The sequence below is a fragment of the Blastomyces dermatitidis genome (assembly GCF_000003525.1).
Source record: "Blastomyces dermatitidis ER-3 genomic scaffold supercont1.12, whole genome shotgun sequence".
Taxonomy (NCBI): Eukaryota; Fungi; Ascomycota; class Eurotiomycetes; order Onygenales; family Ajellomycetaceae; genus Blastomyces; species Blastomyces dermatitidis.
The window spans coordinates 898,077-912,890 of NW_025544785.1; the positions used below are offsets into that span (position 1 = coordinate 898,077).

At 46.2% G+C, this 14,814-nt stretch overlaps 5 protein-coding genes across 5 annotated transcripts; 2 read left to right on the forward strand and 3 right to left on the reverse strand.

Annotated features, from left to right (window-relative positions):
- Positions 1-2,632: 2,632 nt before the first annotated feature.
- On the reverse strand, positions 2,633-5,235 carry BDCG_08796 (alpha-1,2 glucosyltransferase alg10). Its single transcript, XM_045424580.1, has 3 exons — positions 4,081-5,235; positions 3,878-4,015; positions 2,633-3,808 (listed from the first exon to the last, which is right to left on the reverse strand). Exons 1-3 carry the CDS (start codon positions 4,928-4,930, stop codon positions 3,006-3,008), a joined length of 1,791 nt encoding a protein of 596 aa, XP_045273260.1. The 5' UTR covers positions 4,931-5,235; the 3' UTR covers positions 2,633-3,005.
- Positions 5,236-5,342: 107 nt separating this feature from the next.
- BDCG_08797 (GINS complex subunit 2) lies at positions 5,343-6,496 on the forward strand (the record flags this gene model as incomplete). Its single annotated transcript, XM_045424581.1, has 3 exons — positions 5,343-5,456; positions 5,649-6,259; positions 6,388-6,496. 3 exons carry the CDS (start codon positions 5,343-5,345, stop codon positions 6,494-6,496), a joined length of 834 nt encoding a protein of 277 aa, XP_045273261.1.
- Positions 5,621-7,866, reverse strand: BDCG_08798 (protein neuralized). Its single transcript, XM_045424582.1, has 2 exons — positions 7,408-7,866; positions 5,621-7,207 (listed from the first exon to the last, which is right to left on the reverse strand). The coding sequence occupies exons 1-2, from the start codon at positions 7,690-7,692 to the stop codon at positions 6,899-6,901; spliced, it is 594 nt and encodes a 197-aa protein (XP_045273262.1). The 5' UTR covers positions 7,693-7,866; the 3' UTR covers positions 5,621-6,898.
- A 200-nt stretch (positions 7,867-8,066) lies between these two features.
- BDCG_08799 (uncharacterized protein) lies at positions 8,067-10,412 on the forward strand. The gene is made up of 3 exons (XM_045424583.1): positions 8,067-8,216; positions 8,290-9,101; positions 9,159-10,412. The coding sequence occupies exon 3, from the start codon at positions 9,330-9,332 to the stop codon at positions 9,648-9,650; it is 321 nt and encodes a 106-aa protein (XP_045273263.1). The 5' UTR covers positions 8,067-8,216; positions 8,290-9,101; positions 9,159-9,329; the 3' UTR covers positions 9,651-10,412.
- Positions 10,413-10,818: 406 nt separating this feature from the next.
- Positions 10,819-14,789, reverse strand: BDCG_08800 (structural maintenance-chromosome 2; the record flags this gene model as incomplete). Its single annotated transcript, XM_045424584.1, has 6 exons — positions 10,819-11,083; positions 11,194-11,867; positions 11,940-12,314; positions 12,371-14,528; positions 14,623-14,663; positions 14,763-14,789. 6 exons carry the CDS (start codon positions 14,787-14,789, stop codon positions 10,819-10,821), a joined length of 3,540 nt encoding a protein of 1,179 aa, XP_045273264.1.
- Positions 14,790-14,814: the final 25 nt, after the last annotated feature.

The following is a 14,814-nucleotide window of genomic DNA, read 5'->3' on the forward strand; positions in this document are numbered from 1 at the left end:
ACCCTGACCCACAAACGGGTGAGAAGTTGAGCGAAGAAAGGGTAATTGATGAAATAATCAACATCTACATAGGTTCCGCCACCGCCCCCTGCTTGGTCGCATTCGCTGTGTACTACCTGCTCAAAAATCCAGAAGAAATCGCCAAAGCCCGGGGCGAGATCGATTCTATTCTCGGTGCTAACGGCGAAATTACCTCGTCCAATTTGTCCAACTTCTCATACTGCGAAGCAATTCTTCGAGAAGCGTTCCGCCTATCTGCCGTCGCTCCCGCCTTTAACATCGAACCCATCCCCTCCGATGAACCAGGAGAAGTTCAACTTGCAGGCGGCAAGTATCAGATCTCACGAACGCAGCCTATGATCGCTGTTCTAGCAGCCGTCAACCGCGACCCTGCTGTATTTAACGAACCAGAAGCTTTTAAACCGGAACGAATGCTCGGAGAAGCGTATGATAAGTTGCCATCTGGTGTAAAGAAGGGATTCGGGAACGGGAAGCGTCGATGCTTTGGACATGTTCCTGCGTGGCAGTGGTGTCTGATTACCTTGATAAGCATACTGCGGAAGGTTGATTTGACCCTCGCGAATAAGGATTACAAATTGATAGCAAATGGGGCATTCTGCGTTCGACCCCTGGAGTTCTTTGCCTTGGCTGGGCCTAGGGAGCGTTAATTATATTGATCGAGAGGTGGGATTTCTGGGATCTATTGAAAATCTTCAAGGGTCGTTTTGGGGGGTGGGGGCTGTTTATACTGCTCGTACCATTCAGTTACTTACATATGTCTATCGCTAATATATAATGTCTACAAGAAGTCCAGGATTTCTGTCTATGTGACGTCGAAACTCCGGTTTCAATGGATCTTGTAGGTCCCGCCGCGAAATATCTAGTTGTCAAGTGCCGCTCCCAAGCTTTTGGGTCCCCTACCCGGGGAGCCTGAATGGGGAAATATGTAGAATATATGTATGCTTTCTCCGTGATCCGCATATATGCTCATTGTCTGCGTACGAGAGCAGATCGTAAGCTGCGACCCCTGGTTCTGGCTGAGAATAAAAGTTGTATTCTAGGGCTCTGGATATCACCTGATCGAGCCCCTGAGTCTCCAAAGCTGATTCTTGATCCTGTCCAGACAGCGTCATATATCTTTCATCTCCACTACGCTTCCGATGAAAATTAGATACACCAAATAATCGATGTGCTTCATGCTTTTTCCCAGTATGACAAGGTTTTGTGGGAGATCGATATTCGCCACAGCAATGCAGTCGATCCATGCACAAGAAGAGCCCCTATGGCAGCCAGCAAGACGTTTCCCAGTGGGAACCATTAGCCTACCAGACTATTTACGTTTTGAAAAGCCCTACCAGGGTGCCATGGCCAGTTAGGAAAATGTTTCTGCCTATGGTACTTAGAGTGTCGTTGATGCTTCCAGGTTGCCAGTCGAAATACTCTACATACGCTGTCCGGTACATGCACATCGCAACATTATTTCGAAATCAACTTGAAATCTTCAGTCTTTGAAGATAGGGCAAGTTCCACACAGGTCGTCTCTGTTTAAATATCTGGTCTTTGATTGTGGGCTATGGTCATTAGCATATAGCAGTCTCTCACCATTTAACGTATGTACAACCTTCAGTCTGGCTGTTTCTGACCGTTGTGGATCGTCACACCTCTTTGAATCACGATGGCTGGCGCTTGGGTGTGAACAATACAGTTTTGGCCATTGTCGCGTTGCCAGTCCATACTGAATGGCAATACTCTAACATTTCTTCTGTCATATCATTATTTACCGCTACCCCCTAGTTTGGTTCTGAATGTTCCGTCTTTTCTGTTCTTTTTCTTTTCTCGGCGTTCGTTCTTCTCATCCTTCTCCTCTTCCAATTGACACATGTCTAAGCTACCCCAGGGCCGTTTTCAGGGGGCATTCCATGTCGGGGACCCCATTCTCATTCAGAGAGCTTCTGACGGGAAGTACTTCAGGCTTTTCACAGGGAATAAAATTGCAATTGCTTCAGGGTCGGCCGTATCTGGATTATGTGTAGCCTAGGGTCAGTGATACCTGGGGGGGATCGTCCATTGATCCCCCCAGATCGTAATGATTTATCGGTAAGTTCTGGATGTGATGGAGACGTATATTTCTATACATTGATTGCACTCTGCTCTTGAACTGTATTCACGTCTTGCTTCTCCAGTCGCGTATATGGTTTCATTCTTATCTCATCACAGGCACCACATATCTAAATCTATCCTACTCAGTGCCAACGCCCGGTTCGCGACAATCAGCCCTCGGCCTAGCTATGTCAGGGGACATGGAGTCCGGCACCTGGTCGGATTACGGGTCTAGCGGCCTACTCGCAGATAGTACGATGATGCCCTACACTGACATTGACTCATGCCTCCTCCAAGACGGAGAGATCAGCTATCTTATTTCGGCTCGTACTGGCATGAGATAACTGTAGATGACCTCAAACGCAACGGCCGTATTCGGCAATCCGCCCAATATCGCTACAAATCGGACAAATTTCGATTGAAGTTGGATATCTCTTCAAATATAAGGGCTTTTGTTGCCTATTTAAATCAGACGGGATTCGTTGCTAGCTATTGCCTCAGGGACACGACTACTTTTCATCACTCACTGTGTGTCTTTGACAATTCGCGAAACATCCTGCTCAGATGAGCCCTCATTTTATATTCTTTATTTCTTAAAACTGATGCCACGAATTGAGCATCATAGAGATAAAGAAGCTTCGAACAGCCCAGAACTTTTTCAGCGAGGCAGGCTGTGAAATTATCTCGAATATATACTATACAAAAGTATCTAATTACCTGAATGAACTGGGGACAAATCCACTTGTAATATACACTTCTCATTTGATTTTATACCAAACCCATTCTTCTGCAATGCTGGCGACTATATTCCCGCATGCGTTTCTCTAATACTTCAAAACCATTTAAATCTCACCACTTAAAAATAAAAATAAAAACACTCCCCTAAAATTGCCCAAATGAAACCGCTACCACATAAACCTCTGTACTAACCCATGCTCCTGCGGCCACTCAAATCCCCTGTACAGAAACATATACCCGGTAACCGCATTGATCATAATGTACCATGTAGTCTCTAAAGCTAATGGAAGATAGAACAGTAATCTATCACAACTCTTGGCATTTACCGATCTATGTGACGACCCATCTATTGACGTTGATGGCACTCGAACGTGAAGACGCCAGATCACCCACGGTATGAGGAAATAGCGCGGTTCAACGAGGGGAGCGGTGATGAGGGAAAGGGAAGTGGCTATCAACCAGATAAGGACGAAACTAACACGTACAGGGGAGTTTCTCATCGGCTCTATTCCTGCGGTGTCTGAAATTGGCTTTATCGTCTTGGTTGGTTGAGTTTCTTGGAGCGGCCTTGTTGGTATTGTTGTTGCTGCTGCTGTATATGCTGCTGATGGTCGAAGGGAGGTAGCACCGAAAGTTGCGAGGACAGCCCAGCCACACACGAAGTATATCAGTGTAGCAAGATATTTTATCACCGGATGTCGAAGTAGGATGCGGAAGATGTAAAAGACGTAATGTCGGTTATCCGCCAGGGTGAACGGGTGGACAATTGTGTTTAGGTGGACGGCTACGAGCATGAGTGGGAGAAATATTGCGGCGGTTTTTACACTGGGAAGGATTTTTTTGGTGCGGTGTTGTAGAATCGTTGTCACAAAGGGAATGAGGAAGATTGGCCAGGAGAAAAATATGAAGTAGGGCCATATGTAAAGCATTTGCGGGAGATGTAAGCCTGCTGTGTGGAATTCCTTGTGGCCTACAGGAGTAATAATTAGCATGAGAACAAAAAAGCTATTTGGATTGAATGTTAAATTTATAGGCCTACCTAAAACTACACCTCCGTTCCATAGGACAAATAGCTCAAATGCTCCAAGGAACACAAGGTAAGGAAGCAGCGCCTTGATTATTATGATAATATGCGCTAGTGTGGAAACTCCTAAAGAAACCAAGGTCTTCAAATAATCTACCAGAGGAAGAAAAGTTAGTGAAGGGGATCAGACCAATTGAGCTAGGTTTGAGGACTACTACCTTCAAATGACGCCTCGATGACTGGCGGGTCATATAGTTGATGAAGCTCCCAGCTACCTTGCACAATTCTTACAACTCCAGTTGACTGGCAATCAGATGTCGCCCTATGTAATGTTTCAACAACATGCAGTCCACCGAGGAAAACGGCCACCCAAAATATATTGGTCTGTCGGAACATAAGAGCAAGAAGACCAAATATCAAGAAACGAATGTTTCTCCCCAACAGAGTATTAACCTCCTCGTCGGGCCTCAGCTGAGTATCACGTCCACGGTTTCGACTGAGGTCGCAAATATACACTTCCACCACAATTAGAAGCGCAGCGAGGTCCGTGTAGTAGAGTCCGGAAAAAAAGAAGAGCGGAGGGAAAAGACAAATATTCAGCACCATCAGATTTCTCTCCCAGCGCTCCCTGCACTCCATCGTAGGGGAATCGCTTTTCTTCAGAGCGTCTGAAAGTTCCCCCTTTCGTATCCATTTAAGGAGTGCCCGAAGCCTCAGTTGAAGTATGTTGAACAAGATGATGCTATTTCCGAGGCGGAAAAATGAAGCACCAGGATGCGCTGGGCGTAATCGCACAACAAACAAGATAGCCCCAATTGCGTATGAACATAGATATATTCCTGGCGGCGTAGTAATTTTGGGGTCCCATTGCCGCCATCGATGCGCCCAGTACGCTTGCGCTTGTCTAACATGGAATACCTCGTCCAAGTAGGGATCTGGTAGCTCCGAGTTGATCTTGCGCTGCCAGATTATGAGCAGGGCGGATGCGAACAACAATGTTGATAATACGGGCAGGGCTTCCCGCCTACTCTGAGCCATTCTAGGTATTGATTTCTGGTTTGACTCCATATTTCAATTGTAAGAAGCGCATTTGTTCCCAATCTGTAGTTGGTGGGCTTCAGTATTGCAAACCGGAACTCAGACAGTAAGTATGTATCATTGTTAAACCGCAGCGATCATGCAATGGCATAGGTAAGTAAAATGCACAAGATAGAATAATTGATCAAACAGAATATAACAATGCAAGGTTCTATATCATTACCCTCTATTTTGCATAGCTCATTGATTTGTGGGGGAGCTTGGAGGTTGGATTGTTGTCAACTTGGAACATTGGGATATCACATGATGCGTTCATGGTGGTTTATTTATTTAAACCTTGCCGTCACTTGTACATATACTTTTGGACGTGACAAAGACAACAAGGGAACAGAGCACACACCCACAAACTATAAGGCTTTAATATTCTGAAAAAGGCCCAGCCATGGCGTTCCCTCTACCGCGAGGCATTACTCCTCCAGAAATTGCGTTCTTATGTGAAATGGAAATGGTTACTGTCATTCCGCGGCAGCGACTAGAAAAGCTTGAATTGCTTGGAGTGAGTCTTGACCCTATCTAGAAAAGAAAACCCACAGGTAAAGCCTACAACCCGCCCTACGGGGCTCTAAAAACTACATTCGAAAGGCCAATTCCTCCATGCAGCTAATTTTGGCTCCTGAGAATTTAATATTTCTCAATGACTTCCAAAAAAAAATCATGGGCTAACAATTTTGCTTCAACCTATCTAAAGGGACTCGTACCCCCCCTTCTACCACCACGACGAACGAACCTCCCGCTCTGGTTAGCTCTCCTCCTCAAGCGACAACGGCGCGCAAACATCCTCCCTCCCCTATGGCTAAATCCCGAAGCACTCTCTCTCATTCTCGAAGTAGAGACCGACCGCGACTCCCTCGGGGACGCGTTCTCCCCGCCCCCACCTCTCACACCCAACAACCCCAAAGACAGAGATAATATAACGGGGAACCGAAGTAATGGCCCTCCGGCACCTCAATATACACTAGACGGGCAACCATATTACCCGACTCCACCATTCCTACTACAGAATAACGCAGACGATATGACGACTACCTCCTCCATGACAAGCCCTTCTTTACCATATCACTGGTTGGAGCTTGCGACAATGCTGTTAGACGTCGCGAGCGATGACTTAGTTGAAGCGGACCAAATACGCCGGTTAATAAGAGATTTGAGGGAGGTACGGCTAGCGAAAATGAGGATTCAAGTCGAAGGGCTGGACGCAACTGCTGTAGGTGGTGGGGATGGATTGCCACTAACTGGCGTGGGCGCTATGGAAATTGGTGAGAGTAGGGGGTTTATGTCTGGTGTGGCGGAGACGTTTAGGTATGTGCCCATTGCATGCAATTTGGAGAACTTGAATGTGGAAAACGTTCAGAGCGATTATATTTCTCTTTTAAATGCTATGCCAGTATTAACGCTAAATTTTGAAATGTGTTTTTCTCTTGTTCCAGGCAAATCGGAGCTTCGAAAGAAGAAGCTGCGCGAGAACGGGAAGCCGAAGAAGCTGCAAATACACAGTACGATGAAACGAATGATGATTATGATGACATGGAATTATAAAGAGGTTGGTGTCTCAGGTCCAACCGGTCTCAACTTACGAACGGAGGTAATATGTCAAGGGCCAAAAAGGGCTCAATTAATACATATTTTTGAATCCTCTATGCACCGCTAGGACTATACAAAGTGATCGGGAAATAAAAAAACACGCACGGTTTGAGGCAGTCCTTTTCCCACAGGAGAGGAAAAGGAATGAGGACCTGTTACTCGCGGAAATAGATAGTAGCGGCGGATGATGTCACGCCTCCAGCGTTTACCATCTACATCACCACTGTACTCCTTGGCAAAAAATCTATTAGGAGACGCCAAACCAGAGCATTACCTCCACGGATAAGACTGGGTATGCGGTTCAGTTCGACGAGAGTCCCGTTCGAACAGTTAGGTTCGACAAAAGAGTCCTAGGTATTATTGGTCTGGCACTTTGTCTTTCTCCATCAATCTTCTTCTCGCAGCAAGAATCATCTCATCCCTCCTCTTCTGCAAAAGACGCTGTCTCTCAGTTCGGTTTTGTGACCATGCGCTTTCTTGATGTATTATCGTCCCAGAACTCGTGCTCGTCACCGTCTGCAGCGATTCCGATTTAATTTTATCGGCGAGGTTATATCGAGATATAAGGTCTTGTGCTTGTTGTTTAGGTGTGGGTCGAGAGGTTGAATTGGCCTGCGTAGCAGGCGCTGAGGGAGCCGGTAGCGGGGGCTGGAAGGACGGTGGAGGCTAGAAGAAAGGACGTGAGAGAATTGAACACATCAGCCACATTATTCTTGCAATAGTTATACCAGGCCTTCCACCTTGAATCTCGATAAACGCTATCCAAGGCCAATAAGTAAGGCTCTTGAAAAACCGCATTTATCAAAATCCCAAGGCGGTGAGACATGTAGATACCAAACCGAAGAGACTATTGGCTTCCAACTCACTGCATCTAGACCCCGACCGGACAACACCCTTTCGGTCGTTGCAGCCATACTACCGCCATTCTGCTGCAGGTCCCACATGATATCCCTCCTATCTAATTGAGGGAACATTTGCGAAAGCTGTTCTACATGGGCGGGATCAACTCGCCTTCCGCCACCGCGACGGTGCGCAGCATCGCTCGATGATAGAGCACCATTCCGCCCAAAGAACCATCGGATTACGAAGAAGGAGAAGACGGCTAGCGTGAGGAGGGAGGGGATGTTAAGGGATGGTTCTGCGTCGGCCATGTATGGGGGATTTGGGTATGACGGGACGGACCGTGTTCGGCAGTTGAAGGATGTCTTCGGTTCCCAACAGAAGAACGAGATGTGTGGGGTTCAGGGTAGGACAGAGGCAGGGGCCGTGTAGTTGCTTATAATTGTAAGATTCAAGAATTAATCTGCAGGTGAAATCAACTGTCAAAAACGCTGAGCAGCGCAGAGAAACAGTGGACGATGATACTTCGGTAGGGATGAGATTGGCAATTGCGCTTATCGAGGGGAGGGGACAAAGGGCTGGGCGTCAGAAGGCGGCAATTATACTGTATTATTGGTTTATATTAACGCGCGGTTAGGTCATGTGATATAAACTTCGACATGTCTCTTATTGCGAAACGCTTGGAATATAAGATCGAAATCGGGAAACAAACCAACTCATACTCTCCAGATTAATATTGCCTTTACAACTTATGGTATGCGCAAATCGCAGCATCTCGACCCGATGGAATTCATTTCGAATACCTGTCAGAGCGACTGGCCACAAAACCAATGGAGTAAGTGGAAAACAATCTCTCCACGGTCAAGAATACTTGAAGGAAATACTTTAACCTAACAACTATTTTGCAGCAATCTTAGGGAACAAATATGTTAATGCATAGACCATGAAATAGAGATGTAGTGAGGTGGGGCATCATGATCACCCAGCCTTACACATCATACTAATGCATGATGGAGAGATGACAAAACTATCTAGTCTAAACCCGTGTCTTCAAAGGTGGGCTGCAGTGGCAACTTGCCCCAGCAAGTATATATACCTTGGAATATGGGACATATAAATATACCACAGCCCTTCTCTGTGGAGTTCGGAGACTTATCGGTCCATCGCTCCAAGCGCGGCAGAAGTATCCGCAACCCAAATTAAGGGTTCAGCTTCGGCATATTTTTGATAAGTTCACGGAGAACAAAAAGACCCCAAAATTTCAGAACTCAGCTCGCATATGCTCCCTTGGAGATATCATTCGAGAGCAACGCGCAGGGATTACATTGTAATTATTATTATCGGGCTTTGGCGCATCCCTTCTCATTGACACTGGAGGTGTTTAAAAATAGTCTTTGGCGATTGTTAAGGAACGCCTTTGACGAGGGGCTTCCTCGGCTGAGATGTCGATTGATTCTCACATACTTTGAACGTACGCTACCTGTGCTGAGCCAAAAGCACCGAGAAAGCCGGCTATAAAGAGAGCCCTTTCCAGGGCTGAAGAATTGGGGAAACATGAAAGAAAGGTTGCCACGGCCATCAAAGTTCCCATTCATTCGATATCTTTCTCCCGTTGACCAACTTATACTTGATATAACCCAGCATTGAAAATGACAGAAAACACTTCCTCCTTCAAGAATGAAGCATATACTTTTCCGCAGGGGAAGGCGGAAATCAGCAGGTTCATTACAACTTATCCTAAGTGTTTACACTTCCCAGCTAAACAAATACATGATAGGTTAATGAACTAGCACCCACTCTTTGTTCGATGGGCTGGGGGATTAATCCAAGCAGGCGTCCCTAAGGACGATATTAAACGAGTTGCAGATGTCGCAACCGGAACAGGGTAAACGACTCTCTTCCTTTAGCTATTTTCGGTCATGTATTAAGATAAAACAATCGGAGGCTGATGATGCGCACATATGTTAGGGCTTGGTTGATTGATGTCACGAATGAATTAAACAACCCCACAAATGTTTATCAAGGATTTGATATAACGGCTGCATCATTCCCCTCAGACACCCCGAACGGGATTGGAAGCTTTAGTTTTTCCCAACACAAAGCGATAGAGCGTTTTCCTGCTGAGTTTCATGCCAAATTTGACCTGATAAACGTCCGCTTGGTTATACAAGCTTTCAAGGCTGCCGATGTGCCAAAAGTGATATCAAACTTGGTGGAAATGCTCCGTATGCCATGTTCCACTAGCCCCCAAAACATAATTTCTTCGTGACAGAAGCGCAATGTCTCTAGTGTGTAAATTTCCTGCCAAAATGGCATTATTTTCCCTTTCAGGGCCGGGCGGTTTCCTTCAGTGGGGAGATCTCTCATGGATCGACACCAAAGTCGAACCACCCCATGAGGACCTCGAAGTAGCCCTGGAGCTCAGTCGTTAGCATATGAGGTTTCATGGTGTAGCTGAAAAGTACGTATAAATGCTGAAGCAATTTCATCCCCTTTCTTTCTTTCCCTCCACCAAACCATTGAAATAAGACAGAAAAATAAAAACCCAGCCTTCCTACCCTCATCGATTCCACCATGAGAGAACTGGGGATGCAAGATGTACCCCTCGTAAAAAATCGACACGTGAGGCTGTCCCTAATGCTGAAGAAGAGGAGAGCGCGAGCAAGCCAGCCCTTCTAGCTATGCTCCCGAAGGAAGGTCTCGGAGACGCAGATGCTGTCAGAGAATAAGCCTGTCAACACTGCGGAGATCGATGCAAGACGGGTCGAGTTAGCTGGTCGTTTCGAGCAGGCTTTTGCGAGCGGCTATACTTTGACATGGTATTTCTGCCTGATTGTGGGGAATAAACCCCTGGCATGAGTGAGAGGGATTCATGTAACATGATTGCTTATTTTCTCCCTTTCGAGTATTTATAATTAGCAGAGAGTCAACGAAATCTAAGTAAATTGGATTAAAGCCCCTTTTTGTGCAGGGAATGAGATAAGTCTGGAGCTGCTTACTTGTGGTTTCTATCAAGACAGCGCGCTGCGCGAGTAAACAAAAAACGATGAAGAATAAGAAATTCATCACTGTATAAGAGATATACACATGGCAAGGAAGAAAAGCGGAACAGAACCAAGGACCGTAATATATCACAAAGACAAAATGCGATTATACTTTATTCACAATCATATCCCATCCCTACAAGTGATTAACAATAAGAATAAAACACTCCGTCCCCATTCTCAAGGTGTCCCCCGGCCTCCGCTCACAAAACGCCAAAACCCATGATTGCCACTGACAACAAAATCCAAAAACAAACAAAAAAGAACCAGAGATAAAGGAAATCATCGCTTCAAACAGTACCCAAAATAAATACCGAATATATGCCAGGAGAAAAAAATCGGAAATGAAAAATGTCAGCACACCAAGCCCAACCAACACCGCAGTTTGCTGGGTCACTTTAAATCTGCCGGTGTCAGCGCCTGAACAACACTAGTACCCTCACTGAACCTCGTTCTAAAGATTCGATTTGCATTCTGGAACATGCCATCCTTCAAGCTGACCACGATAAACTGAGAACCCTTGAACCGCGTCTTGATCAAGCGGCCAATATTTTGCGTATGCGACAAGTCCAATGCAGCGTCGACTTCGTCGAGGATGTACATGGGTGCAGGTTTGAATTGGAGAAGAGCCATGATAAGAGAGAGCGCGATAAGAGACCTATAAGAAACATGGGTGAAGTTTTGATTAGTTGGCTTGCCCGGTGGACAGAAACGATGGAAATCTGAGATAGTCTAGTAAGAAGCGCAGCAGAGAGAAACACTACATACCGTTGCCCACCGCTTAATTCAGTCAAGCTCTGCTTCCACACTTTCCCCAAGCTAACCTTAACCTCCAGCCCATCACTTATTTCCTTGCCCTCAGGGGGGTCCAGCTTAGCAAAGCTACCAGGAAGCAGCTCGGCGAATATCTGGCCAAAGTCACCATTAACCTTGGACCAAGTCTTCTGCAACGCCTCTTTCTTATACTCATCAAGGCTGATGATGGTTTCCTCGATCTTCTTTTTGTCCCGAATGACAGTCTTCATCATGTTTTTCAACGCGACTTCTTTTTTCTCAACACTATCGATCATATTCATGACCTTGGGATTGATCTTCTTCCTCATCCCTTGGAATCTCTCTGTTAGGTTGCGAAGGGACGCCTTGCATTCAGCAATGTTTTGGCCCTTGAAATCGTATGGTGTGCCGGAACGTCCAAAGCTGTCCTTTTCCTCCGCGATCCACTCGTGTTCCCTTTCCATACTGGCTACCAGCTGTGCGGCATTTTGCTGATCCTTCTGGAACTTCTCAAGTTGGTGGCCTAGCTTTTGTAATTCAAGGCCCTCTTCCGTGATTCGTGCTGCCTTGGATCTGGATGCCTCCTCTAAATCTCGAAGCTCGTCGTCAAACCCTGTAAGCTTGGCCTGTTCATCCTCTAGTTGGGCTTGAGCAAGATCGTGTGCTTTCTGAACGCGATGTCAGTGGGAAGGTCCTATTTATAGAAATATTTTACGAATGTCGGGGTTCTCGGAACTAACCTTGCATTTTGCTTGCTCCCGTTTCAAAGCCTCAACTTCCTCCTTTTGAGCATTTATTGTTTGGTCGACCTCAGCACGCTGCTCTTCCGCTGTAGTTAGGTCACTTCCAGCTTGTTCGGAATCAAGTCGCGAGGCCTGAAGTTCTTTCTGCAATGTCTTGACTGAAATTGAGTTTTTGCTAAGTCCCTTCTTGAGCGAATCCAGTGAAGATTGCAATTCTGCCAGCTTGTTATCCTTGTTGCTGCTAAATTCTCTCATATCCTTTTCAATCCGCCTAATATCGCTGCTGGCTTCCGCGTGCCGCTTCCTAGCATCCTCAATGTCCTTCTCAAGCTGTTCGATATTTGCCTTCATCTCTTCAACAGCCTGGATAATCTATCATGTGTTAGCAACTTGCAGTCAGCTTTCAAGGAAAAACGGGTAAACCTTACAGAAGAAGATGAATTTCCGTTTATCTGCTCTTCGGTCAATTTAATCTCATGCATCTTAAGATCGAACTCTTGTTTAGTAGCTCTGGCAAGATCCATCTTTTTCTTCTCCTTCGCCATAGTTTCTTGTAGTTGACGGAGCGCTCGCTCATTTTGGGTCAGCTGTCCCATTAATTCATTTAGTTGCTGAAGGATAACGAGGACGCCGCTGGAGTTTGGCGAGCTTCCTCCTGATAAGGTTCCTGAGGGATCATACACGTCCCCTTCAAGTGTGACACTCTTCATACGCACGGAAGGGTCGAACGTAACTCGCTTCGCGGTGTCAGCATCCTGGCAGACCAAGGTGGTTCCGAAGACATATTGCATCGCAGCAGCAACCTCCTCATCATATCCGATCAAAGACAAAGCCAGATCCACCTTCCCCGGAGCCAAATTCTGGGCAGCCGTAATCCTCTCGGCGGATGCCCTGAACGATGCAATTTTGTTCAAGGGGATGATTGTAACCCGCTTTCGAAGTCTTCCATTTTGCAACAGGGCAGTGCCGGTCTCAGCAGTATCGACGACAACGTTATATAGGCGTCCACCGGCGCAGATCTCAAGGGCAGTTCCAGCCTGAGTTTTATCTTTATCCAAAGTGAAAAGCTGAGCGACCAGCCCTTTAACCTTCGATCTGTTGAAATTTGGATAAGGATCCGAGTAGTTAAAATCGATATTCGCAACTTTTCGCCTCATGGAATCAGCTTGGCTCCGCAGCTCTCGGATGCTTTTTTGTAATCTGGATTCCTCCTGATACATATGCTCTTCCCTACCCGGTTCAAATCCTTGCCTGGCAAGGTCTGACTCGAGCTTTTTAGCCTGCTTTCGAAGTTCTTCAAGGTCCCTCAAAAGGTTCGAATTCTGCTCCTTCGCCTTCCTCGCTCTGGGTTCTTCTTCCTTAATCATCTTTTGAAAATGAGAGATTTTAAGTTTCGCCTGTTCTTGCTCGGTGGTCGTGGAACTAAGTCGGTTTCGCGCGTCTTGAAGCTGGCCCTGGTAACCGTTTTCCTGGCCTTCCTTGGACGCAACACCTGTCTGTAGTGTTTGAAGTAATTCCTCTTTCTGTTCAACCTCGGCGGTTTGGCTATCCAGCTCAGCTTTTGCAGTATCGTACTTGGTTTGCAATTTATCATAAATCTTCTTTTTCTCTTTCAGTAGGCCTTGCAACTCAGTGACTGCCTTCTGCATGGTTTCTCTCTTTTCTACTTCTTCCGCCATACTCGAGGTCTTCAAGTCCAATAGTGTGGCTAGTCGCACCATTTCGTGGGAGTGTGTTTTAACTTGGTCCTCCAACGCTTGGAACTTGCCCCCTTTTCTAAGCTCCTTGTCACGAAGCGATTTTACCCTCTTCACATCTTCCTCTAGATGAGAAATTTCACCCTTAAGTCTCGCAATGCTATTCTCCAGCTCGGTAACCTTTCGCTTTTTGTTGTCAAATTCTTCTCCAGCCAGGCGTAACCGCTCTCCATTTCTCAAATAGTCATGGGCAACAACAAGCCTAGTAAGACGCTCAAGATCGCTTTGAGTCTGCTGAAAATCCAAGAAGGCTCTCTTCTCCCCCCTTAATTTCTCAAGTTTCGGCTCAATTTCCTCCTTCAGCAGTCCCTCGATTTCGCGCACCTTCATCTCCTTCTTTGCCATCGTCTTTCCAGCTTTCTCCTTCCGATCCTCAAACATTCGCGTTCCGGCCGCCTCTTCAATCATCGACAAAATCTCCACCGGCTTCATATTCAACACCTTCGTAATGCGCCCTTGCATAATCAAGAAATTCGGATTATTGATATTCAGTTGCACGCTTTGAAAAAGATTCTGCACGGTCTGCTGTTGCGCGCGGTGCCCATTGATGAGGTATTTGCTAGTCCCACCCAGCACGATCTGCCTTGTCACCGATATGCTAGTATATTCCTCGAATCCAATTGGAGATTTCGACTTGTCGCGATTATCAAATACTATGGTCACGCTCGCTTTCGTGACTCCCGCTTGGCCGCGCTTGTAGATCAGATCTTGCAGATTCTGGGCGCGCACAGTGCTCATATTGGTGATTCCGAGAACAAAACAGATGCTGTCGAGGATGTTGGATTTGCCAGAGCCATTGAGGCCGGTGATCGAGTTGAAGGATTCGTCCCTAATTGTTGGGGAAAATTCAGTACCATCTCTCCAAACGAAGCATTTGGCCCACCCCACCACGGCTAACTATATCGAGGAATATCAAAACGTACCATCCTGATATCACAGTGCGCACAGCATAGGATTTGAAACCCTACGCATCGAAGAAAGGTAAAAAGATCAGATTATGAGCCAAGGAAACAAAACCAACTCCTCTAAACCACCCTCTCCTACACTTATCGAGGGTACTCACGTCAATGATAACCTCCACGATGCGCATGGCTGCTTTCTTATCTTTTCCTCGC